This window comes from Orcinus orca, chromosome 1 (genome assembly GCF_937001465.1).
Source record: "Orcinus orca chromosome 1, mOrcOrc1.1, whole genome shotgun sequence".
Classification (NCBI taxonomy): Eukaryota; Metazoa; Chordata; class Mammalia; order Artiodactyla; family Delphinidae; genus Orcinus; species Orcinus orca.
This window is the reverse complement of record NC_064559.1, coordinates 202081346-202108091: the sequence shown is the minus strand read 5'-3', so window position 1 is coordinate 202108091 and position 26746 is coordinate 202081346. Positions and strand designations below refer to the sequence as shown.

Sequence of the window (26746 nt, the reverse complement as noted above, 5' to 3'; positions counted from 1 at the left end):
GCCACCAAACCCACCTTAGGGCGTCTATCGGGTGTGAGCTGCACCAAACCATCAGACAAGGATGGCCTCTCGGCTTCCTTTCAGGAAATTAATCGGTTCCAGGAGTGATGTGAGCCTCCCGCCAATGGAGAGCACATTCCATCAGGACCACAGTTACCATATTCAATCGTCTGTCACTGTAAGGTGGACACGTCCTTGGCCCCAATTCCTCCTCCTTGAGCCAAAGTCCATTTTCTCACTGCGGTCTTTACCTGGATAATGACATTCAAATGAAAATCTGTGCATTATGCCTCGGCAAGTCTTCTGGCTCCATGATTTTGTCATAATCCATTCTCGCAGGGTGACTTTATTGTAATGTATTCCCTTGCAGCTTCTATTAGGTTGAAGCGGAGTTGGCCTTGGTAACACTGGGAGGCTGCACATAAAGAGAAGAGCAGCATTTTTTGAAGGCCAGTGGAACAATGCTTGGTTAGATCCCGTCTAGGTGTGACCGCGGAGTGATAGAGAATTCTTTAGCTCTGGATGGAGCTTGGGGACCAAGAGGGAGACATGGAAAGTGAAAGCACCTATTTATTATCTTTGTGCAAATTGGAGCTTGTCTGCTGTCTCCTGAGCCTGCCCAGGGCCATGTTCCAGTGGAGGTAGCCTTTTTTTTTTGCGGTACGCGGGCCTCTCACTGTTGCGGCCTCTCCGGTTGCGGAGCACAGGCTCCGGACGCGCAGGCTCAGCGGCCGTGGCTCACGGGCCCAGCCGCTCCGCGGCATGTGGGATCCTCCCAGACCGGGGCACGAACCCGTGTCCCCTGCATCGGCAGGCGGACTCTCAACCACTGCGCCACCAGGGAAGCCCGGAGGTAGCCTTTTGTGCGGACTCTGAAGGGAGCGGGCAGGATTGGCCGGCACAGAGCTTTCTCATTGCAGTGGTGGATGGAGAGAGCAGTTAGTTTCCTCAACAGAAGGATGGAGCCAGTAGTACCTAAAACACGAGTCGCGTGACGCTGCGAAGTGAGGACGCATGCAGAGTATTTAGCGTAGTGCTTGGCATTCAGGAAGCACTTAATAAACAGCGGCGGCCGCCCTCCACAGCGCTGGTGTTTCTGTTGTTAACTCCACCCTCCTCTGAGCAAGGCGTGGGCAGCACCAACCTAAGAAACTGGCATAGTTCCTGTGTAGTCGGGAAGCCTTGCGAAAAAAAGGGCAAATGGTGTAAGGAGTACAGAGAAGTCCAGATGTGGGCCTTGTATTAGGTAGGGCTCTCTTGGTACAGACAGCAGTTGAAGCTAACTAGGAAAAGGAGGGAATTTATCATGAGGGGTCAGGGCAAACGCAGCTTGGTCTCAGGATGGACTGAAACCACAGATAAGAAAGGTGGGGACTTCCCTGGTGGCACAGTGGTTAAGAATCCACCTGCCAATGCAGGGGACACGGGTTCGAGCCCTGGTCCAGGAAGATCCCACATGCCGCGGAGCAACTAAGCCCGTGCGCCACAACTACTGAGCCTGCGCTCTAGAACCCGCAAGCCACATCTACTGAGCCCACGCGCTACAACAATTGAAGCCCGTGCGCCTAGAGCCCGTGCTCCGCAACAAGAGAGGGCACCGCAGTGAGTAGCCCACGCACCGCAACGAAGAGTAGCCCCCGCTCACCACAACTAGAGAAAGCCCGTGCACAGCAACGAAGACCCAACGCAGCCAAAAATAAATAAATAAATTTTAAAAAAAGAAAGAAATGTGTCAGGCCTGCCTCTGCTCTGTGCTGCTCTGAGTCTTGACCATTTCTCTCTCTCTTGTTTCTTTGCCTCTTTAGCTGCCTTTCCGACAACCAGACCATACACCAGAATATGGTCGCCCATTCAGAGTTTCCACACTGTATGTCCAGCCTGCTCACCTGACCCCATGTCTCAGCCCCTGTTGCAGACCGCTGGGCAGTGTTGGCTAGGTCCAGTGTCTGGGAGTGAAATAAAAACGGGGTCATGATGTCGGGGGCAAACTGGGCTGTGGGACAGGGGTTGACTCCCAGGGAGCCTTCGATACTGCCAGGGCATCGATCCCCGAGAACTGCCCTTTGCGGCAGGGCAGACTCTGAGGGTCAGATCAGGCCCAGGCCTGCTCCAGGCTCACGGGAATTAGGCAGTGGTCACGGTAATAATCATGGTGATGAGAGCTGAGTACTGTCACTAAATACTAACTCTAGACCAGGCACTGTCTGAGTCCTTTATTTGCATTAATTAGTCTAAGCTCCATGACTGTGGAGTAGAAATGGCTTTATCTCCATGTGGCAGATTTGAAAAACGATACCCCGAGAGGTGAAGTCTTTACACAGCTCCTAACAGATGGAGGCAGGACTTAGATTCTGGCTCTCTGACTCCAAAACCCAAGGCCCTTAAAAGGCCCCCCTTCAATGGGAGGCAGGCGGGACCTCCCCGATGCTTCTCTCTGGCCACACGCTTGGGTGTGGCCCTAGGCCACATTTATCTTCCATGGTGTGGCCTTAAACACATCCCCCACCTTGGGACCTGTTCCAGCTCCCCCTCAACTTGTCCATCTGCTCTCAAGCCCTGCAGGCTCCATCAGGGCCTGATTCTGTCACCACCTTGCCTGGACTTCCTGCATGTAATTGCACCTTTGTCTGGTCCTGTGTTATCACTTCTGCTGCATTATTGCTCTGCATCTAAATACACATGTATTTCTCAGCACCCACCACGTAACTCTGGGCCTCTTGCAAATGTATTCATTTAAAGTAGTTGGTGATAGATTCATTATCAGCATGTCAAATCCTCGGTTTTAAGGGTTGATTTTATTGTCTGCTTTTATACCTGACCAGGTATGTAATTTATGTCTTTTCCATTGGTGCCAGAGTAACATACTGGGTCCTGTCTGCATTTTGCCGTCAGACAAACTGCAGTTGAAGGGTCCAAAGTGTTATGCTTGCATATCAAGGACCACTCAATTGTCTGATTCTGGGAGGATGTTCCAATACATATATCTTTTTAACGTCTGCAATCTTGAGCTGGTCACCCAATGTTTTTTAAATTGTGGTAAAATATACATAACATAAAATTTAAGCATCCTACTGTGTAGAATTCAACAGAATTTAGTACATTCACAATGTTGTGTAACCATCACTGCTGTCTAGTGCCATAATATTTTATCCCTGTGGAGAAAAACCCTGTACCCACTCAGCAATCCCTCCGTCCCTCTCTCCCCCTAGTCTTTGGCAACTACGAATCTGCTTTTTCTGTCTCTGTGGATTTGCCTGTTCTGGACATTTCAAATAAACAGAATCATACAGTATGTAGCGTTTTGTTGCTGGAGAGAGTGTGGAGCACTGTTGGTGGGAATGTGAACTGATAACAGTCACTATGGAGAACAGTGTGGAGGGTCCTCAAACAGCGGAACATACAACTACCATACGACCCAGCAATCCCACTCCTGGGCGTGTACCCGGAGAAATCCATAACTCAAAAAGACACATGCACCCCAGTGTTCACTGCAGCACTATTTACAATAGCCAGGACATGGAAGCAACCTAAATGCCCATCGACAGATGAATGGATAAAGAAGATGTGGTACATATATACAGGGGAATATTACTCAGCCATAAAAAAGAACGAAATTGGGTCATTTGTAGAGACATGGATGGATCTAGAGACTGCCATACAGAGTGAAGTAAGTCAGAAAGAGAAGAACAAGTATCGTATATTAACGCATATATGTGGAACCTAGAAAAATGGTACTGATGAACAGGTTTGCAAGGCAGAAATAGAGACACAGATGTAGAAAGCAATTGTATGGACACCAAAGGGTTTCGGAAAGCGGGGACGGGGGTTGGTGGGATGAATTGGGAGGTTGGGATTGACATGTATACACTAGTATGTATAAAACAGATAACTAATAAGAAGCTGCTGTGTAAAAAAATACGTAGCATTTTGTGAGTGGCTTCTTTCACTTAGTATAGTTTTTTTAGGTTCATCCATGTTGTAGCATGTATGAGAACGTCATTCCTTTTAAAGTCTGAATAATGTTCCATTGTATGAATATGCTACATTTTGCTAATTCATTCATCAGTTGATGGGCAGTTGGGTTGTTTCTACCTTTGGCTGTTACGACTAGTGCTGCTGTGAACATTCATGGGTAAGTGTTTGCTTGAACACCTGTTTTCAGTTCTTTTGGTGATATACCTAAGACTAGAATTGCTGGTTCACATGGAAATTCTACGTTGAACTTACTGAGGAACTGCCACACTGCTGCAGAGCAGCTGCACCATTTTACAGTCCCACCGGCAATGCATGAGGGTCTCAACTTCTCTACATCCTTGATTCCAGCGTCAACTTTTGACTTGCAGAATGAGTCTTATTACAACAACAGGGGGAAATACCTGAATTATTTAGGCTTCATTTATTTAATGAGACTATATTAAAGCAAGAATTGGAAACTTGTGAGCATTTTAATGCAAAATACATCAAAGAATTTGAGATACATGAAAAGCAAAGGTTGTTTAACATGTAGGGATAGATTTGATCATTAGTTCGTATCTATGGACCATATAAATGGCAAGATCATAAAATCCATGGAGCTTCTTGCGTCAAGGCTGTGCCCTATGATATGATTCATTTGGTATATTTTTCTGTAAAAATGTACAATAGCCCATCTCAGTGACATCTGGTCTCATCTGCATAAAATTAGTATTTAGTGTCATATTATTTCATGTCTATAATTCATCTGATCTATAAAAACAGAGGCACAGTATGCTAAGCTGTTATTCCTCTTCTGAAAATGTTAACAAATTTTATGTGTACCTTCAATTTTTGCCAATGACATAAAATATTGAAACTTGTTATTTTTTTCTTCTGCCAACCCATGAATGTGCTACCCTTATCTGAAACCTAAATAAATACTTATTAATATATGGTGACATTCAAATGAGCCCTTCATATAAATAAGCCTGCTATAGAAATACATATTTCTTCAAATTTGTAGACCAGAATAACATGAAATAAATTTAACATCATTTCACATGTAGAACCACCAACCAAATAAATTTATGCTTCAATTTCCTAAACTCAGGTAAATAAGAAAGCGTATATATGGTTCTTCATTCCATAATCCATCATACACTTTAAGAACAGTATTATTTGGTTGAGATTTTTATAGGCCAAATGGAGAAGAATGTGCCTAACGCCTGATTCTAGAATGATGGGCTGGCTGGTGGAGGGGACAAAGTGGAGTGAAGCCGGCTTTTTCCTTCATTTATTGATTCATTTTTTTTCTTTTGGACAGATATTTATCTTTCCAAGCACTACTGTGTGCCAGGTGTTGTGCTTAGAGATGGAAATACAGGGAAGAACCAAAAAAACATGGTTGCTGGCCTCATGGAACTTACAGTTATCTATTGGTGTATAACAAACCATCTTCAAATAGAGGGTGTAAATCAACACCTTGTTATGCTCAGTTTTGTAGGCCAGAAGTTTGGGTATCGTACAGAGGAGAGGTTCACCTCTGCTCCAGAGTGACTGAGCTCTCATCTGGGGTGAGTTGAGATGGCTGGAACCACGTGTCCAAAGCCTCATTTGTGGCAGATGGCTAGATTCCCTGGTTCTTCTCGCAACGTTTAAGATCTTCTTTAATCTGCCACAGAGGGAGGCAGACGTTAAAGAAGTGTTCACGTAAATAACTATTACAATGAGGACAAAGTACAGGCTTCTTTACAGCAATCAGGACTTCTTGATTGCAAACGACAGAAATCCAACCCAGATGGTCTAATGAAAAGAAGGGAATTTAACGATCCACCTAACTGAAGTCTGTGGCTGAATCCTGATGCTGTAATGATATGGTCAAGAATCTTTCCCTGTCTGTGGATGCGAATTGCCTCTTTACTCAGTTGATTTTATTCTCAGGCTGGGGCTCCTTAGTTGATGGCTACAAGGACCACCAGCTGCTCCGCGTTCCTACCAGTTTATCGAACTCAACTGAAAAAGAGAGACTCTCTTTCTTAATAGTTCTATCAGATGGTTCTGGAATTAAATCTTGTTGGCCGTGTTTAGGTCACAAGCCCTCTCCTGGACCAACCACTGTTGCCAGGGAGATGAGGTGCTTAGAATGGCCAGGTCTGGACGATGTGCTCACCTCTAGGACCTGGGAGTGGGATCGGCCCTACATGAACCACAAGTGGGGATGGGTGTTTGCACAAAAGGGAATGAGTTTCTTTTATTAGAAGAAGAGGGAAATAGATGTAACCAGACAAATACATAAAGCACCCATTACACAAGCCTGAAAACAGAGTGACCTGCCTTGAAGAGTAGGTTAGCATATAGGAGGACCTTGTGTCATTTCCAGTTATCAACTTTCAGCTTTTATGTTTTCATTTTGTATGAAGCACTGGACTAGTTGTAACTGGGATACAAAATGAAGAGACAAATGGGTAATGTAGGGGATTCAAGGGATCTTGGGGTTCATCAAGGGAAAAGATATGACCACTAGGTGGCAGTAGCACACACGGGCTTTATTGGATGACCCTTTGGCAGTTTGCATACTGGGAAGTCTTTCACAGCAGGACACTGTCCAGAAGTGCAGGGGGTCAATACTCAGAGGGGAGGACGGCAAGGAACTCCTCGGTGAGAGAGGGGTCCTGGAGGGAACTTACGTGTCCAAGTGATGTCACACACCAGCACAGTGAGGAGTCTGGGTCAGAGACCAGCAGGGTCTTGGGGTCTTTGTGTCCCAGGGCTTATCTTATCAATGGCTAGCAAATGTTGGGCACAGTTTTGTGGGGTTTGCAAAGCAGACAGGCCCTAAATAGCTAACAATCTGCTTACTTGGGCTATATTTAAAATACTTGGATATAAAACATTTGAGTTTGGCACCTGCTGGCTTTTGAGCTAAAGGGTCTCAGCCTGCAGTGAAGAAATGAAAAACCTTGGCTAATACACAGAGACCATCTTGGCTTACTTATATAACAAAGATTTGGTAAGTACCCTCAGTTATAAACATAGCAACTGGTTAATATCAGTAAGTCAAAGGCTTGAGGTACAAACTGTGGAATAATCATAATAGCGAATGCTTTTTACATACTTAACATGTGGCAGATACTGTGCCACATGCCTTATGCAGATGGTCTCATTTATTTCTCAGAGCAACTCTGTGGAGTAGTTACTATTATTATCCCCATTTACAGATGGGAAAACTGAGGAGTTAAGTAATTCACCCAAGGTTATACAGCTAGTGGGAGGGGCAGATAAGATTAAGACCCAGGCAGACTGTCTTCAAGGGTCCATACTCTCAAAGTGACTGCTACAGCATCTTCAGGGAGCTGGATCATCTTTCCTGGCCTCAGTTTTCTCACCTTTAAAAGTATGAGTATATTACCAGGTGATAGCTCATGGCCAGCCTGAGATTCTGTATACCTAGGATTGCTCTGTGTGGTACCCCCGGAGGTAGGGGACCAGAGGGTAGTTTGCCCAAAGGAGAGCAGGATGGAGCAGCGAGTGGTGTGCAGGGTGGAGGTGGTATAATGCAGGAATTATGTGTGCAGGCTCCGCCTAGATATGAATCCTGTTTCCTTCACTTAGGTGCATAATCTTGGGTGGGTCACTTAATCTGAGTTTCTTCATTTGGAAAATAGGAACGATGATAATGACACTTCAGTAGAATTTGGGGGGTGATTAAGTGAGGTAATGCCTGTTAAACATGTGGCACCATGCTTGTGAATGTTGAGTCCCCATAGATATTTATCATAATACTATTGATAATAATTATTATTGTCAGTGAAGGAGCTATGAGATGGAGAGAGGAGTTTCAAGAAGTATAGGTAGGGAATCATCAGTGAAGGGCTTCATATCCTAGCTATTTTTAGTACATGAAAAGTTTACTGTGTGCCAGGCACTCTGCCATCTGCTTGTTTTACGTTTGCCAATAAATAATAAATAAATAAATAAAATTCTAGACTTGTTCCCTGCCTTTACTTGTATTGTGTCCCACTTGGTGTGAGAATGGGCATTGGAGAGTCATGGCCTTGGTTTTCATGTGTTGTGTAAATCTCTGAGCTTCAGATTCTGTATCTCTGATAGATCTTTAACAATAGTAACAGCCAGCACTTACTGAGAACTTACCATGTGCTGGGCACTGTGGGCTGTAAAGTAACTTGTTCAAGTTCACCCAGTTATGTAAATATCAGAGCTGGGTGTGAACTCAGGCTTCTAGCCCTAGAACCCACATTATTAGTGCCTCTTCATTCTGCACAGAGGTTTTGAAAGCCTCTGACATATGATAGACACTCAATAAACTGTAATCCTTATCATTCTTATTACATAGGATCTGTACTCTCAAAACAACTGTATTTGTTTATCCATTAAAAATTTCCCAAGTGGCTCTTCTTTGCTAAACACCCATGATACCTGGTGAACAAAATTCCATTCTTGCCTTCAGGGGAGTCACCATCTAGTCCGGAGACTGTGCAGCAGTCAGCATTCAAGAGGCTAAGCTCCAGTAACAAATGCCTCCCCCGTCCCCAAAGTTTGGTGCTTTATAGTAGCAAGGGTTTGCTTTTCACTTGCATGTCTTCTACATTCTGGCAAAGGGGAAAGAATAATAGTGGAACCACATGATGTTCTACTTGGACATGGCATGACTCATGTTTGCACGCATTTAATTGGCTAAAGCAAGTCACATGGCAAAGCCTGACATCATTTAAGACAGGAGGTATATGTCTCCACTAAGGAGTGTCACTGGGGAGGGCTCTATAGGAACAGGTTTTGGAGGAGTAGTTTGGGAACCAATAATTCAATCTACCACAGATGAATTCTTAAGCAATTACAATATAATATGGTAAGTTTTCTAATGAAAGTGTCTACTCTTTGAGAAGAGAGGGGAGTGTTAACACTTCTAATGTGTCCTGAATTTACAACAAAGTAAAAATTAGAGCGTATTTTATTTTTTAATTTATTTTACTTTTGGCTGCATTGGGTCTTCATTGTTGCGCGCGGGCTTTCTCTAGTTGCGGCGAGTGGGGCCTGCTCTTCGTTGCGGAGCGCAGGCTTCTCATTGCGGTGGCTTCTCATTGCAGGGCACAGGCTCTAGGCACGCAGGCTTCAGTAGTTGTGGCACACGGGCTCAGCAGTTGTGGCTTGCGGGCTCTAGAGTGCAGGCTCAGTAGTTGTGACACACGGGCTTAGTTGCTCCACGGCATGTGGGATCTTCCTGGACCAGGGCTCGAACCCATGTCCCCTGCATTGACAGGTGGATTCTTAATCACTGCACCACCAGGGAAGCCCTAGAGCATAGTTTAGCTACTGAGCCTCAATTTTCTGGAACAAGAATAGAGAAAGCCTGTAATAGATGCATTTTGAGAACCCCAAATTCACTAGCCTGGTTAGAGTGAAAAGCATTGACGGTAATTCTTCCCTTCTAAGAAGTGACGTGAGTTTTGTTGACAGCAGTGTCTCTTGTGTCTATAAGCAAAGGACTTGGGAACTGGGGTATCCCTGGAATGACCTGGGGAGAAAGGCTTGTTCGTGAGAACGTTATGTCCATGTACTCGGAGGTAGGGAAAGGGAAGGCACGATGGTGGTGGGAAATGGGGCATGAATCACGCAGAGATTGGTCCTAGATTCTGGTAGGTTATTTGGATGCCTACTCAATTGTTTTCCTTATAGTTCAGTGTGCCCCAACCTTCCTGTTTGCAAGTAAGAGAGAGAAGATATATAGAGGGTTTAAAAAACTTATAGTCACAACTCCAAAAAGTCATTTGTTTTTGTTGTTTTCAACTTCATATAATGAAATTCAACTTAGACCTGGAGCCAGCATTTCCACTGATGATATAATTTAGTCACTTCTGGTTGAAAACTTAGTACCTTCTGGATAAATATCAAATAAATTCAAATGGCTCCCCTACCCATTATTTTTCCCTTCTCTTTGGGTTCTTGGGAGACTTATATATTGTATTATCCTATCTTGGGGATGCGTATCTGGTCCATGAATCTCTCTCTGGACACTTCTGGATTCACTGGAGATATTTTCAGCCCCCATGATGCTAAGGGAGACTGGAGGTGGAAGAGTGAGGGTGGTAGGGCAGTTGTGCTATCTCACATGGACTTAAAATTCCATGTGGCTATAGTTTCTACCCTCCTATTGGTGTGTGCACTGAGAAGCTGCCCCACCCAGCTGCCCAGGGTAGGACATAAGACGTTAAGTCACTCTGCTTTCAGATCCCCAAATTTATCTGGGTGTTTTTTACCATCTCCTTTGTAGGATGAGGATTCAGGTTAAGCAGGGATCAGGTCCCATACTTTCTTGTTCATCTTTCTCTGTTTTAGCCAAGCTCCTTCCCCAGTCCAGGAAAAGATTTTAGAGTCTTCCTGTGTAGTGAGAAACTGCTCTGAGGTCATATTCTGTATTCTTCCTATTTCATGGCTTGTAGTTGTAGCTCTATGCTCAGTTGTCCAAGGTTGATTCTCCATGGCTCAAAATCATCATTTGTTTATTTATTATTTGCAGAGCTTACTCTAGGATTTACAATATGCATGTTTAACTTAACACAGTCCACCTTCAGATAACAAACTGCTCACATATTGTTCATATATGTACAATATATGAAACTTATCACAATATATTTCCATTTGCCAGTCTCATTCTCTGTGCTGTTGTCATATGTTTTACTTTTATACATGTTATCAAATCCACAATACATTATTTTTTGTGCTTTAAACCAATTATCTTTTAAATGAGTTAAAAGGTGAGAAAGAAAATATGTTAACGTTACTCAAATATTGCTCCTTTTGAGCACTCTTTTTTTCATTTTTGTGAATAAAAGTTTCCATCTAATGCCATTTTCCTTTTGTCTGAAGACATTTAACATTGCTTTTAATGAAAGTCTGTTGGTGATGAGTTCTCTCAGCCTTTGTTTATCTAAAAAAGTCATTATTTCACGTTCATTTTTTGAAAGACATTACTATTGGTTATAGAATTCTAGGTTGACAAGTTTTTTTCTTCAGTACTTTCAACATGCATAGATTATTTTCTGGTTTGCATAGATTCTGCTGGTAAGTCTGACATCATTCTTATCTCTGTTCCTCTGAATACAATATGCTTTCTTCCTCTGGTTGATTTTAAGATTTTCTCTTTTTCACTGTGTGTTTGTTTGTTTAGCAATTGGATTATAATATGCCTTGTTATAGTTTTCTTTGTGTTTGTCCTGCCTGAAGTTTATTGAGATGCTTGTATCCATAGGTGTATAATATTATCGAATTTGGAAAAAATTTGTTCACCGTTTCTTCAAGCATTGTTTCTGTCCCTGCCCACACCCCACCCCCTCAGACTCCAAGTGCATGTATGTCAGACAGCTTTATATTGTCAAAGAGGCTCTGTTTATTCATTATAGATAGTTTTATTACTATAATTTCGAGTTCACTGATCTTTTCTTCTGCATTTTTTTAATCGGCTATGAATCTCCTCCAATAACAGTTTTATTTCAGAAGTGCATTTTTCATCCCTAGAAGCTCCACTTGGTTCTGATTTAAATATTATATTTTTTCCTCATTATAATCATGTTTTATTTTACAACCTTGAACATTCAAAATGTCTCTGTAATAGCTGTCTTAACAGCCGTATTTTCGAATGCTATCACTTGTTATTTCTGGGTCTGCTTCTATAAACTGATTTTTCTTGAGGCTACAAGTTATACTTTCTTGTTTCTTTACATGTCTGGTAATTTTTTATTGAATACTGAGCATTACGGATTTTGCATTTTGGGGTGCTAGATTTTGTTACACCTCTACAAAAAAAATGCTCATTTTTCTTTCCTGACAAGTATTTTAGTTACTGGCAGATCAGTTTGATCCTCTCAGGGCTTAATTTTAAACTCTTTTTGGATAGGCCTAGAGTTGCCTTTATTCTAGGGATCATTTAGTTTCATTTCTAAAGCTTTATCCTTCTGGAGTTTCTGCTGAATATGCCCTGAATTCCCAAAGCCCCTCTACTTCGGCTGGTGAGCGTGCAAACAATTTGTGGCCCTGTGAGATCTCTTGGAATTATTGGGCTTACAGCTCCCCAAAAGGTAACTGTTCTCTCCTGGAATTTTTTCTTGCCAGATCATGTAGGGTTTTATCTTACCCATACATAGGATTGATATTCAGCCAACAACTCATAGAGACCCCTGTGCACATTTCTAGAGATCTCTGTATAATTCCCTCCTTTTCAGTACTTTGTCTTGCAAATTATAGCAAACTTAGCCTTTCCAATCTCTGTCTCCTCAATTCAGTGTCAAGTGCTGGGCTCTCCTTGGGTTCCTCTTCCCATGCTGAGGTCTGGACATTCCTTTTCTGCAGACTGCTGGTGATGATAGGACTCAACTTTTTCTTTTCTAAAGGATCACAGTTCTGTGCTATTGTTCAAGGTCTAAAAATATTTGTTTCTGAGATATTGTACAGTTTTCTAGTTATTTATAGCAGGAGGGTAATCTGAATCCTCTTACTCCCTCATGGTCAAAGGCAGATGCCCTCAGAGTGATTCTATTGGATACTAGTTCTTTTTTTTTTTTTCGGTATGCGGGCCTCTCACTGTTGTGGCCTCTCCCGTTGCGGAACACAGGCTCCGGACGCACAGGCTCAGTGGCCATGGCTCACGGGCCCAGCCGCTCCACGGCACGTGGGATCTTCCCGGACCGGGGCACGAACCCGTGTCCCCTACATCGGCAGGCAGACTCTCAACCACTGCGCCACCAGGGAAGCCCTGGATACTAGTTTTTGATGAATACTCTGCATCCTCAGAATTGCAGTCAGTGCAGTGGTTTTCCTGAGAATGTGTAAGATTTACTTATGCTTGGTTTGAAAGGATAGATTTACCTGAAAATTAGAGAAATTCTATAGGGAAAGAAATTTTAATTCAAGGAAATGTAAGGAAATTAATTCAACAACATTTATTGAGCATCTTCTACTTTCTAGGAACTTTCCTAGTTGCTGGGCATACAACCATAAACAAAGAGGTTTTTCTTAAAATCTCTGCTCTTACCAGCTGCACTGTGGAGAAAGTGGAGAAAGAGGCAACAAGCACAAAAAAATAAGTGAAATCGTAAAATCTGTACCATGTCAGATGTGCTACGTGAATCATAGAGAAATAATAATCTTCCCAGCACACATGTGGTACTGATTGGAAAACATGGCCACTGTCCTTTCACAAAACTTAATGACAGAGGCCATCTGTTTAGAGGTAACATAGCCAACTATATTACCATAAATGTAAATCTACTCTAGAGCTCTCCCTCCTGCCTGCTGATCTCTGTAATTTATAAACGCTTAACTCAAAGTCATCTTCATAGAAGTATTTGTTAACTTGTTTCTTTTCAGTGTCCCCCACAGGACTGGATGCTCCACGAGGGTAAGCATCTTGTCTGGTGTTGCTCACGACTGTATCCCCCAAGCGTTTCCATATAGGCTTGGCATTTGGAGGGTGTTCAATCTGTTACCTGTTCAACACATGTGTTGAAGAGATTCATGGATGTAACGCTTCTTGACACCTGCCTGGGTCATACCTTATGTGTACACCCTCGCTTCTCCCTTTAAAATTGGTAGCCAGTTTCTCTTTGAAAGTTACCTGCTGTGATTCCACTTTCGCTCTTTCTCTTTTTGCAGCTGTACAATCGTTGCACACCCTCAATGACCAGATATCCCATTTTATTGTCACCAAGTCGAAGGCGCTGGAGGAGGACCAAGACCCGTTTCTGCCCACTGAAAAGGAGACTCTGAAGAGTTCCATGATGCTGATGAGGCACCTCTTAATGGATGCTCAGGTACAGAGATCAGTAAATAAATTCTATATAGAGTAGGTGGTAACCTTTTTGGTTTTCTTCTTGGTATAAGCTGTTCAAAAATGTTCATCTATCACATTCATTGCAACTGCCTTTGCGATGAAGAGCAGACATTCTGATATTTGAGTATTGGATTTCTAATTAGGTATTATTTTGGATTTAGTATTAAAATAGCTTGTTTTTAAGTCAAAGTAATAGGGCTTAAAATAATATACGTGTTGTCTCTGAGAATTTAACAGATCTCCCATTAGCCTTGGAAAGTGAAAACCCATTTACATAGAAATTTGGCAGGCATCAGAGCTGGCAAAGGCTTTGGAGTGGAGCAATACTTATCCCAAACAGCATCACTGAGTAACTAATGAATATTTTGGTACATTTGATGCACCACCAGTAAGCGAATCAGCACTGTTTTTTTTTCTTATTTTTTTCTTTGCAAGGCTAGCAATGAATTAATTACAGAAGATGCTTAGCTCGTTGCATGCTTTGTTGAGATGTGATTCTTCAAGGTTTCTCCTTGTGCACTATTTTATTGAAATATTTAGAAAATAATTTATCTACTCCTTCTGGTTTTGTTGCTGGGTCTCTCCAGATATGTTGATAGGCAAACACCAGGTGTTTTAAGAGAACTGATGGTTCTCTGTGTTTGTGAAGCCAAGCTGAACTAGATTTTTTGTTGTTGTTTCCACCTCTTCAGTATCTAGAAACGTTTCAGACAATGTCCTCTGGGTCTGGTGATTTTGTGTTAGTTTGTCCTGGGGCTTTCTTCCTGAGCCTGTTTACTGTTCAACGGCAGTGAGGTCAGAATGGTTGGTGGTTTCCCGCGTTCCGCTCTGTATCAGATTTTGCACTGTGGTTTCTTTGCTTTTGTTTCTATCATGGTGCTGTTTTACATTTTATTTTTAAAATCAATCCTGAAGCCTGGATCTTGTACCAATAAGACTTTAACTGGCAAGGTTTTTGTGTATTTCTCACCTGTCAATGCTTGAAGCTGCCCCACGGGATTTTTGAGCCCCTATATTGAGATGGCCCACATTATGCAAAGCCTTTCATTTTTATTCACTGTTCTCCCTTTTCCCCTTTATTATGAGCAGCCCATTCAGCCTCTCCTTTCTCCCCAGGCCTTGTCTAGCGGAAAAAGGAAAGATTCTGAAGCTACAACAACCAATTTTAAAACTCAGAAAAAAGGGAAATTTAGAACAATTGACCAAATAAAAGAGAGCAAATTGGTCTTGAAAGGATTAGCTTTCCTCAGTGCCTAGACCCAATCCTATAGATCATACAACAGCCAAGGGAACCATCTAGATGAATCCTTAATGATGTTCTGTAAACTCCTGTTTGCAAAATCTAACCGAGTAAAAAACCATTCACCTTTTCCCTCTCCTTCACGTATGAGCTTACTAATGCCTAGAACTGGATTTCGAGAATGTTTAATGTTGGTTAAGGAAATATTTCCTCCCCCTAAATACCAAATTCATTTAACAACTTTTATCCTTCGTGACTTTGATCACAATTTTTCCCTTATTTATCCAATGGGACTCAGATATCCCTTATAATGTGATTACTGTGTGGGAACATTTTATTATCTCATTCTCTCCTGATCCCAAATCAATGCCTGCTAGAATTCTCTCAATTAAATAGATAGAAAAAATGGAGCAAGGTATGGTGGATATTCCGCTAAGTCATGCATTCTGAAAGGAAGGTCAGTCGGGTCTTCTTCCAGAGAAAAATAATCATAGAAAGTCAGGTCGGAAAGTGGTACAGTGTCTGGAAATGTTATTTCTTTGCCTCCTGTTTTTCTTTTGCACTAACATAGGGTGAGGTGGGTTGTGATTAATCTAAAAATACCACCTTCATTTATTTTCTTCCAAAACCATTAAACTTTTCAAAACGTTATTTGTGGTTATGGTCTAGGTCCATGGCTGAAGTCAGTTAGAATCATGTTACCTAGTACCCCCGGGCTCAGAGCACCTCTGAAATAACTCTCTATAAGATTAGTGTCGTCAAACTTATAAAATGCTAAGGAACCCCAACATTTTGGGGATGGCCATGGGTAATATGTAGTTTTGAGTTCTGAAATAGACAACCAGAGATATGTGTTTTATAATGAGAATCTTTATTGAGCATCTTTGGAAATTCGGTTATTTTCCGTTCAGTTTTTGACATTGCTTCTTCTTGACTCCATCCCAAAGACAAATGAATGCACTTACTTCATCTTCTAAGTTCATCAGTAATGAGAGGTCAGCAGCATGTAAATATAACGTCTAGGTACCTCCTCCTGTTCTGGCTGCATTTTGTGATATTAATAGATGTTTGTGTGTTGCAAAACGTAAGTTCTTCAAGAGTAGTAACCACATCCGGAATTTGGTTGGTAACATAGCCTGCTCAGTTGCATACCCAAAGGACTCTTAACAGTATTAGATTATGATGAAATACTCTGACATCAGCTTGCAAGTTGAATGAAGTCAGGCAAAAAGGAATGCAGAGAACCTAGAGGCTGCTTCCAGAGTGGCTGCTTAAGAGGCATAATCGATTCAAGTCACATCTGTCTTGGAAGCAATAAATCCCGCTTAGGAGAATGTCAAAGGCAAAAGCATTGCTGGGCTATGAAATTCCACCTGGGAGGATTGTAGAACAGTATGCACAGAGCAAACACATCTCCCAAGTATAATGGGGGTGCTGGAGATGATTGGCAGGTCTGACAATCCATCCTAGAGAATAGAATCAAGAAGGAACATCTCACACAGGCAGCCCAGAGGCCTACAATTATTTATTCATTCCCTAAACGTCTTTCTGAACATTTAAGGGGTGTCTAAAAGAGGCCAAGTGCCTCTATTTGCATTCCGTTCCTTTTGTAATCCAAAGGCCCCCAAATTCAATGAAGTGTACCATTCAGATGGTATTTGAAACCTGATCTTGTGGCTTTGATTCCTGAGAGGTCTGTCTAAACCCAGACTGCCGACTCAGCCTCATAAGTGATTAGATTCATAACACCGAAAGGCAATTCTTTCTGGTAGAGATTAATTCTTTTACTCGTACTGTGTGACTCTGCATGCTAAGAGAGGTTGATTACAGCAAATTAAATCTCCTATTGGCAGTTCTCTCCTTCTTCTCCCCAAAGACCTAATTTCATTATTTATTAAGGGGTGAACAAATGCCTGCGAAAACAATAAGATCACTTCGTTGGCAGTAAGGTCTTCCTCTGGAAGGCCGCGTACTGAAAGGAAGAGGCTTTCTGTGCCTTATGGTGGCAGGGGGCGGTGCAGCTTCTGCAGGCCATGGAGCATGGAGTGACCAAGGAGGGCCTGTGCTCCACTGACCCTCGGGCTCTGTCCAGGCCTGGCAGGGAGTGAGGCTTCTCTGTCTGGAACATGGCTTGTCCGAGTTTGGAGGGAGAGCTCAGTTTAAGTGAGGCTGAGTCATTGGTACACCTTTCCCAGAGCTCCATCTCTAGGAATGAAGTAAGCAAGCCTTTAAAAACAAAAATAAACTGTACAACCGTCACCTCTAAGCAAGTCTGCACGTACAACCTGGCGGAAGTCAAATATTAGGCAGAAGAGAAATGAAATCTGCTGTGTGTTTTGGACTCTCTTCTCCCCTGCTCTTTCCTCATTGTCCCTTTTCTTCTCGCTTTCCTTCTTCTCCTTCTTTCTCCCCACACCCCAGAATTTTCCCTCCTTCCCTTCTGTCTTCTCCTTCTCTCAACTTTCACTTCTCTCCTCCCTCTCCAGCCTCCTCATCTCTCTGTTGGCAAAATATATCTTAGTGGAAATGTGGAGTGAGATTCTGCCCCTTTTGTCCCTTCCTATCTCACCCCTTCCCTCCCCTTCCCTCCCCTTCCCTCCCCTCTTCTTCCCTTTTCTTTTCTTTTCTTTTCTTTTCTTTTCTTATCTGTCTTTCTGTTATTTGTGTTCAGGGAACTCAAAAGCATATTTGACAAAGACCTATATTCCCCTTGCCAAACAAGAAGGAACACACCAGGAGGGGGCAACTGGCAGGAGGCAAACCTGGCATTCAGGAGGCTGATGGGGTCCCTGCCAGCATCAGAGACTCGCTATAACTTGGGTGGCTTCATTTTCCTTTCTTGTTTTGTTTTCTAGAGCAGTCTGCCCTGGTTGATTATGCTTTCTGATTAATTTCCGGCAAGAATCAGGCTGATTTAACAGGAATAGATTGACTGTTAGAGCCGCCTGTGCACTCTCCCTCTCTAGACTGGCCTCAGAGTGTGGGAAGTGTGGTTTGGAGCAGAGGCTCAACCAGAGCAAACGTGGGCTCAGGCTCCTGGCAAATAGGAGGGTCAGGCCTGTACAGTGGACATCAACGTGTGTGGGGGAAGGGACTTCGGGAGTCAGATAATTGACACACACTCACTACAGACGTATACATCAAAGTGATTTCTCCTGTTAGCAGCACTTTCCATCCTCTCTGAATTCAACCCGTACTCACGGTATGGACCCTGCGGTTATTACTAGTGCGCTTATCTGGTGTTTTATAGCTACACCCGGCTTCACAGTCATAAGTGAGACCCTGTTGACAGACCTGGAGAATGTCTTGTCCTCACATTGCACAAACTGAGGTACCAGATGGATGCCTGACTTCTCAAGGTCACAGACACTGGCTGTGGCTATGAGGAGCACCCCAAGTGTAGTTTTTTCTTATTATCTTCAGAAATGTGACACCAGGCTGAAGCAAGAGCTGGAACACTCCCCAGTGTTGTAGCAAGCAGAGAAGAAACTCTGAAATTAGAACGAGGGCAAAGAGGCAAAGTTTTCATCCTAAGAAAATTACCCTGGGATATTTTTAAGTCTACTTATGCCATCAGATTTCTACCTCTTAAAGGTCAGAGAAGAAAGAAATACTCAAATGGAAGCTGAAGAATTGAGTTCACCTAACAGGAAAGCTACAATGGTAAGCTGATTATTCAAAGGAGTCTTAGCTTATCCCCTCCATTAATCCGTGTGCTCCATTACCCATCCTTTCCTTGCGTGTTTGAAAAGGCAATGCTATTTTCCATCTCAGATGCAAAACTATAAAATTAGCAGGTCTGAAGTTTGCAGTTTCTTACATAATGAGCACAAGCCCACTTTCCATCCTGCCATGGTGATTTTGATCTTTTAAAATCCTTTTTTTTTTTTTAAATACAATTTAACCTACAGGCATTGCCAGGCTGAGATGTGATCCCATCAGTTATAGAGCTTATGCAATCACCTTCCCTGTTCAGAAGAAATGGAGGGTGAGATGTGAAATTGTAATTCTGACCCTCTGTTAAGCTTGTGTTTAGGTATTTTTTAAAGAAAATAGAGAAAGGTAGCCTCTTCTGAGACCCCTGGCACCTTGCAAAAGCCATGAGGCAGAATTTTAGGAGAAATTCTGAAATGCTGAAGGTTGTTTTCAGTGTTCACCATGCAAAGACCCAGGTATAATTGGAAATGAGACTCAAAAAAACTGGACTCCTGTCCATTGCTATATTCTAATAGAAGACAGCATCTCTCAGGATGGGTAATGTTTGAATGGAATAGTCTCTATCAAACTGGTATAGTTTCCAACAATCTGTGTAGTGCTAAAGAGCAATTTGGGAATTTATTTTCACATCATAGAACCTTTATGTTACATTTTTAGATACTAACTGGTTATTTTAATGATATGCCTTTCAAATGGTAAGAAAATAGACTTTATGCTGGTCTCATAGTTGATGGTTCATGTTACAATGAGGTGGATCTGATATAGTAACAAAATCATGGCAGGTTAGGGGTAAGGATTGGGCTAGAGCTCTTTGGTCAGCAGCAGAGACAAGCTCTGGTTAACGTAACAAGGGCAAAATTTAACAGAAGCAAATAGGGTAGCTGTTAGGAAAAACTGAAGAACTCTTTCTCAGAGAAGACAGGAAAGAGGTTAGCTATGGAGATCTGGCTATCAAGAACTAAAGAGCGGTTGCTTCAGGGTGCTGTGTGGGGATACATTGGCCCCGAGCATTTTCTCTCTTTGTGTCACTTTGATCAAGACTCAAGTTCCTAGAAGAGTCTGACTGAGCTGTCTTAGGTCGTTGGGTCCTCTTCCTTCTCGGACATGGGAGCCCTGGTCTGTGCATGTTGATGGATGGTCCCACCAATACCACATGCATTTTGGGGAGGCATTATTACTACAAGAAGGGAGAATGGATGTGGAGCAGATGGAAACAATAATAACTTGACCGTGCATTCGGTGAACTTGGTGCTTGTGTCCCAGCATAGAGCTTGGCATTGCACTAAGGTCTGGAGACCGAGAGGGACGGAACATTGGCTCTGCCCTAGAGGGACTCAGGATACAGTGGGGTAGATAACCAGACACTGAAGAGTCCTGTGGTAAGGCACGTGTGGCTACGGAAGCTCAGAGAAGCACCCAGCTGATATTTGCAGATCACTTCCTTGTTTACAAAGCACTTCTGCCAGCATTTTCTCACCTTTTTCACTCAGCCATGAGAGGTACAGGAGGTTGGGTATTACTATCATCTCTGTTTGGCAAACTGGCTATTAAGCTTTAATAAAATAGCCTTTTTTATATTGTTCCATCCAGCCCATCACAAAGTGAGCGTAATTGATTTCCTACTTGTAGGTGGTGACCCTCAGAGTATTTGCTTCCTGAAGGGGTTATTAAATAGAGTGAAAGGGAGGGTGTAATTTGGGGAGAGAAGATTAAAACATGGCTTCAGACATACAACAGCACTCATAACTCAAGTGTTTTTAACAATTATAAGAAATATACATTCCCAAAGCTGAACTCCACCCTCTCAGAATTCTAGAAGGTTTAGGGTTCCAAGAACACGGTTTTCAAAAATCTTTAAATAGAATATAAAGGTATTACCTTTCCCTCTAAAATATCATCACCTCTTCATGGTGCCCATTGTCACATTGGCAAATATTTGGCTCCCCAAATAGTACCCAGTCCCACCATTCCCCTTTAAATAAGAGGTTCTCAAATGAGAGAGAGGAGAGCAATTCTGCCCTGCTGGGTGCGTTTGGCAACGTCTAGAGGTATTTTTGATTGTCACAGTTAGGGTGGGTTCTTGGAGAGGGGTAGTGGTGCTACTGGAATCTAGTGGGTAGAGGCCAGGCATGTTGCTAAACTTCCTATGATGCACAGGCTGGCTTTCCACAGCAGAGAATCATCCAACCCCAATGTCAATAGTGTTGACATTGAGAAAGCCTGCTTTTAGACCCAAGGCTGACTTTTTCATTGATCACAGAACTCTTCCAGGCTCAGAATCATTTTTTTTGAAGCCCTACAATTGATCAAAATTGGTCCTTGGGCTTCCCTGGTGGTGCAGTGGTTGAGAATCTGCCTGCCAATGCAGGGGACACGGGTTCGAGCCCTGGTCTGGGAAGTTCCCACAAGCCGCGGAGCAACTGAGCCTGTGAGCCACAATTCCTGAGCCTGCGCATCTGGAGCCTGTGCTCTGCAACAAGAGAGGCCGCAACAGTGAGAGGCCTGCGCACCGCGATGAAGAGTGGCGCCCGCTTGCCACAACTAGAGAAAGCCCTCACACAGAAACGAAGACCCAACACAGCCATAAATAAATAAATTAATTAATTAATTAAAAAAAATTGGTCCTCAAGGTATATCTTAGTTGTCCATTTATTCATTTTCTCATTCATTCATTTAGCATTTACAGTGTGCCAAACACTGTGCTACATTGTGAGGAGCATCAATGAAAACAAAAGTGATCCTTGTTCTCAATGGATCTTGTATTTTAGTGGGGGCAAGTGACTCTAAATATGTAGGTAAACAAATAATAAAGAGTTTCAATACTTGTCTTAAAGATGTATTAGGACCTAATTTAGATAAGGGTTCAAATGCTTTCTTTCTTGAGTGTGACATTTAAACTGAGATCTGTGAAGAGAGAGGGGGAGAGAGAAAAAGAAAGGGGGAAAGAGGGAGAGAAAGAGAGAGCACGACCTCTTCTCGTGTTTCATTGTGAATATCTGTACTTTAAATTAGTTGTGTGTGTTTAGCATTACTCCATGAGTAACTGGAAATAGATCTCCTGGGGTGTTGCAAAAGATCTAAGCAAATTATTTATTCCAGAAATTTACATTTAATTTAGGGATTATAAAAATTCCAACTAGTCCCTCGGGAACAGAGAATCTTTCATCTTCTGCCTATGGGTGTCCACAGAGGAACCAGAATCTCTGTCTTTTCTTACTGGATGTTGTGGACATAGAGACACACACAAAAGAAGGCTAGCACGAGTTCTTTAAGCTACTTGAGACAGGAGTCAGAATGGATGAAGAGAAAGCAGGGAAAACGTTGAGTTATTTTGGACAAGAAAATGAAGAGGGGAAGCCACAGTTACTAAACTGAAGAGCTGCTGTATAGAATCTGGGCAACAGTCAATTCTCAATTAGATACTTATAGATTAGCAAATTTATAGATCGCCTATGGGCAAAGACAGCATTTCTTCCCTGGTGGCATGCACTCAGGAAATGTAAAATGATGTTCGTCTGAATAAGACATAATTAGAAAGGTAATTTTGTTGCCAATATATTTTTTCACCATAATGGAATTCAGTACAGACTTTTAGTATCGGTTATTTGGTATTTTTTTATGCTGCGGCTCCCATCCATTAGTCAGATAATAGAAAGTCTAGTGTATGCCAGATAGCTGTAATCCTAAAATAACTTACACTTAGAACAGTAATTCTTATACAGAGCTCTTGGGGCCTCCCATTCATGTTAAACTCAAATATTTCCCGTAGAGCAGCCTGGTAAATTGAGGCATGGTGTTGCTAAGCGTTATCATTCAAATCCGATGTTAGGTCTGGGAGTAGAGCCAGCAGGTTCTCCTAAACACCAACTCAAGCCAAGATTCCATGTTCCTTCACTTTCTTGTCTTGGAGTCAATCACACTGAAAAGTGATTTAATGTGAGATGGTGACTGGCTATTCCAAATGCTCACTTATTCCTGGGGAGCTTGAAACAAACGCACTCACTTTGACCAGCTTAGTAGGCTCAGATATTTAATTTCAGAGTGGATGTTCTTGTCTCGGTTTACTGATAGGAACCTCATTCCTCTTCCTCCGCCCCCCAAAGTATAAGGCAAAGAGAAGACATTCATGATAGAATTGATGAGAATCATGACATAGATTTGAATCAGTTAACTACTGCCACATAACAAACCATCCCAAAACTGAATGGCTTAACACAACAACTATTCATTTACTTCTTATAAGTCTATGGATTGATGGGGGCATTCCACTGAAATGACATGGGTGGCTGATCTTGACCGGTCTCACTCATACATCTGTGGTCACTGGGGCCTGGCTGGTCTAAGATGGCCTCAGCTTTCCTCTGCAACCTCTCACATCCCTCCAGCAGGCTAAATCTGGAATGTTCTCATAGTGGTGACGGGGGGGTCCATAAAAAGAGGAAATGGACAAAAGCAACTACGTTTCCAGCCTATGTTTGTATCAAGTCTGCTACCATTCCATTAGCCAAAGCAAATCCAGAGTCAGTGTGGGAAGACACCACCAAAGGGAGGAGTGAAACATGGGCCATCAGTGTAGTAAGTCTACCACGTAAAGCAAATCAGAAGATTTCTTAGCGTAATTCTGGATGATTTTTGATCTGTTGGAAATGGGAGTTTGAAGTGTCCTAATTAGCAAGCTTCATGCACATTCTCTTTTGGAAGACTGCTGCAGTCAGTTTTTTTAGAGGGACATGAATTGTGCTCTCCTGTTCTGATACATGCACAGAGGACAGACTGTGTTTGGACAGCTGGAGGATATATTTTAAAAGGGATCTATGTCAAGCTTGGACAGGATGATTTCAAATGGGCCCGTGACCAAGTGTGAGAAGTGTGGGTTTGTGTTAGCTCTAGAAATGTGATGAGCCGTTAAAAGACCATTGTTCTAGCTGGTCGTTTGAGCCAGGTGCATGACTAATTTGTTGAACAAATGCTTCCAACCATGAGAAAGGCACAATGGTAAACATTGCAGGGAGATGTGAAAAATAAAAGTAATGAAGGATCATTGAGTACTTACTATGTGCCAGACCCTCTACTGAGGACTTTGTCTTACCTCCATTATCTCATTTGTGAGGTATATGTTATTTCCCTTATTTTATGGATGAGGAAATGAGGCCCAGAGAGGTCACGCATCTAGTGAGTAGCTGTGCTACTTTGATTGTAAGAATGGCTGCAGTTCTTTACTTTCTTCCTTTGCAATACGAGTCTGTAGCCTTTCTCATTAAGAGGGAGAGTCTATTTCCCCACCCCCTCGAATCTGAGTTGGCCTGTGATTTGCTTTGGCCAAAACAATGTGGTTAAAGGGTGAGTCAGTCCAGAGCCTAGACATCAAGATGGTGTGTGCATGCTTCTTTCTGCTCTTTCTTGAAACCTTGCCTCTAGGCTAGCCAGCTGGAGGAGGAAATCTCCTCCAGGATGGAGCAGAGGTAAGTCTCCTTGCCGAGCCCATCCTAGACCAGGCAACCCCCAGCTGACCCACTAAAGTGCCAACATATGAGCAAGCCCAGCTAAAAGTCACCCAAGCTCAGTCCAGAACAGCAAAATCACTAATCCTTCTGTAGACCTGTAAGATATAATAAATGGTGGTGGTTGTGAGCCACTAAGCTTCAAGGTGGTTTGTTACATGGCAGGAGCTAACTGCTACAATAGCAGAGCTGGTATTTGAAGTCAGATCTGACTGATAACTAAGCCCTATAACTGGAAGAGAGGCTTGGAAATTGGTCTAGTCATGCTCTCAGGAGAAAGAGAAAATGGATTTGGTGAGTCTTTAGCCATTTTCTGCCACACATGCCCTCTGGTTTCACATCATTCATCCAACCTGAAACCATAATAATGGTGAGGAAAATCTTTAATGCATTCAAGCAAAGAGATTACATGGTTATATTTGGGTGTTTGAAAGATCACTATGGAGGAGGTGTGATGGGTGGTTGGATTGGAGTGAGATAGAAGACAGGAGACAGTTTGTTTTGGCAAGGGATGGTAGGATAAGAAACTGTGGAATGGGGCAGGAAGATTCAAGAAGAAGGAACATATTCAGGAATTTAAGTAAGACTCACTAATTGACACTTGGTGGTGAAAAAGAGAGACATGCCTAGGATGGGTCTTAGATTTTGGCTTGGGCACTTGGGAAAATGGTGGTATCTGATAAAGGAAACAGAGGAACAGTAAGCTTGGAGGGGGAGTTTGGTTTGGAGTCTATGAAGATTGAGGGACCTATGGGACATCTGGGTGGGACTGTGTAGGAGACAGTCAAATATGTCTTCAGCTTCAGAGGGAGTTGTGGGCTGAAGAAACAGAGCTGGTGTCATCAGTGTGTGTACTGGTGATTGGAGTTACATTGTGTCAGTCACACTTCTCAGTAGCAGACAACAGAATCTATTCTAACTAACTTAAGTAGAAAGGCCTTTTAAGAAAAACCAAAAATTTTTGAGATATTTTGGTGGTTCACAGAATCGCCAGAAGGTCTTGACAACTAGGTTTGGAGGTTACATAGCCAGGAATAACAGTAGCCAGGAGACACCATCCAGCTGTCCCACGGCTACTGCGTCGCACAACACAGCACCCATGACACGGAACACTAGAACCTCCTCAAGAGCTGTCCTGAAGAGCCAAGTGCTTGTGCCTCCAGCTCACCCAAAGAGTTGTCCACTTTCACCTCATTCAGGAAGAACCTAGACCACCTGAGAACCTTAGCCACAGGGGAATCTGGGAAATGTAGTTTTAGATTTCCATTTTCTGTAGTCCAAAGAAGTGGGCCTTAGTGTTGGAATGTGTATGGGTGAGCCAATGCATTGTACCCCCAACAGAAGCGTGGAGGAAATCACATGGGAATTTCTACAGTGAGGAACAGAAGAAGAAGAAACACTCTGAGGAATAGCCAACAGAGTCCCCTTTTCACTTAAACTAGATTGACATAGGTTTCTGTCAATTGCAACCTAATGAGGCTTTACTAATAGGGTACCCACATTTTACGGAAATGCCATTCTTCATACCCAGTGTCATCCTGTCAATATGCCATGTGTTCCCTTACATGATTAACCACAGAACCAAGGGAAGACCCTCTGTGAGCAGAGGCATCTAGACACTTGTAATTAAGCTCTAGGAGGCTTCTCGCCTATACACTTACAAACTCATGCAGTATTATACACTTTGTTTATACACTTATACAGTCAAGCACAGGGCTTGAATTCCAAGAAGACCATTATAAAGTGACAATTGTGTTAAATCAGTAACCTACTAGTTTGACGTTTGAATACATGCACGGACGTGGCACAAGGGGTTTTATTCCTGGGCCTGGACAAAACCAAACAAAACCAAATGTGTTATAAAGGAAGCACAAGCTGTACTCTGGTGTTCATGAGTGACGTGTATCACGTTTGAATGTCTGTGGTGGGTTTTCAATGTATTTTTAAATGAAAGTTGAATCAATGTTTGTAGAACCTTAGGCATACCTCTACAAAACACCACAGTTATGCAGGACACAATTTGCACATGGATGGCCCACACTGAGTTTTTTCTAGCTTCATCAAAATGGACCAACTCCTTTGTTATGCATTGAATTGTGTCCTCCAAAAGAAGGTATGTTGGAGTCCTACCCGCTAAAACCTCAGAATGTGAACTTATTTGGACATATGGTCTTTATCCAGGTAAACAAGTTAACATAAAGTCATTAGAATGGAGCCTAGTCCCATATGACTGATGTCCTCATAAAAAGGGGAAATTTGGAGACAGAGACAGACACGCACAGAGAGGAGACAACGTGAAGACACAGAGGGAAAACTCCATGTGAAGAGGGAGGATTGGAGTGATGGATATACAAGCCGAAGGACTCCTGGAGCTACAGGAAGCTAGGAGAGAGACATGGACCAGATTATCCCTTAGAGCTTTCAGCAGGAACTAAACCTGGTGCCACCTTGGTTTGGGGCTTGGTGAGACTATAAATTGCTATTCTTTAA

The 26746-nt window shown here is 42.7% G+C and overlaps 1 protein-coding gene across 2 annotated transcripts in view; it reads left to right on the top strand.

The window, feature by feature from the left end:
- Positions 1 to 26746, top strand: part of KAZN (kazrin, periplakin interacting protein) — a 1133108-nt gene that overhangs the window by 277706 nt on the left and 828656 nt on the right. For both annotated transcript variants that reach the window (XM_049696036.1, XM_049696026.1), the window contains exon 2: positions 13621 to 13778. In XM_049696036.1, coding sequence (XP_049551993.1) covers positions 13621 to 13778 — 158 coding nt within the window. The remainder of the gene's footprint in view (positions 1 to 13620; positions 13779 to 26746) is intronic.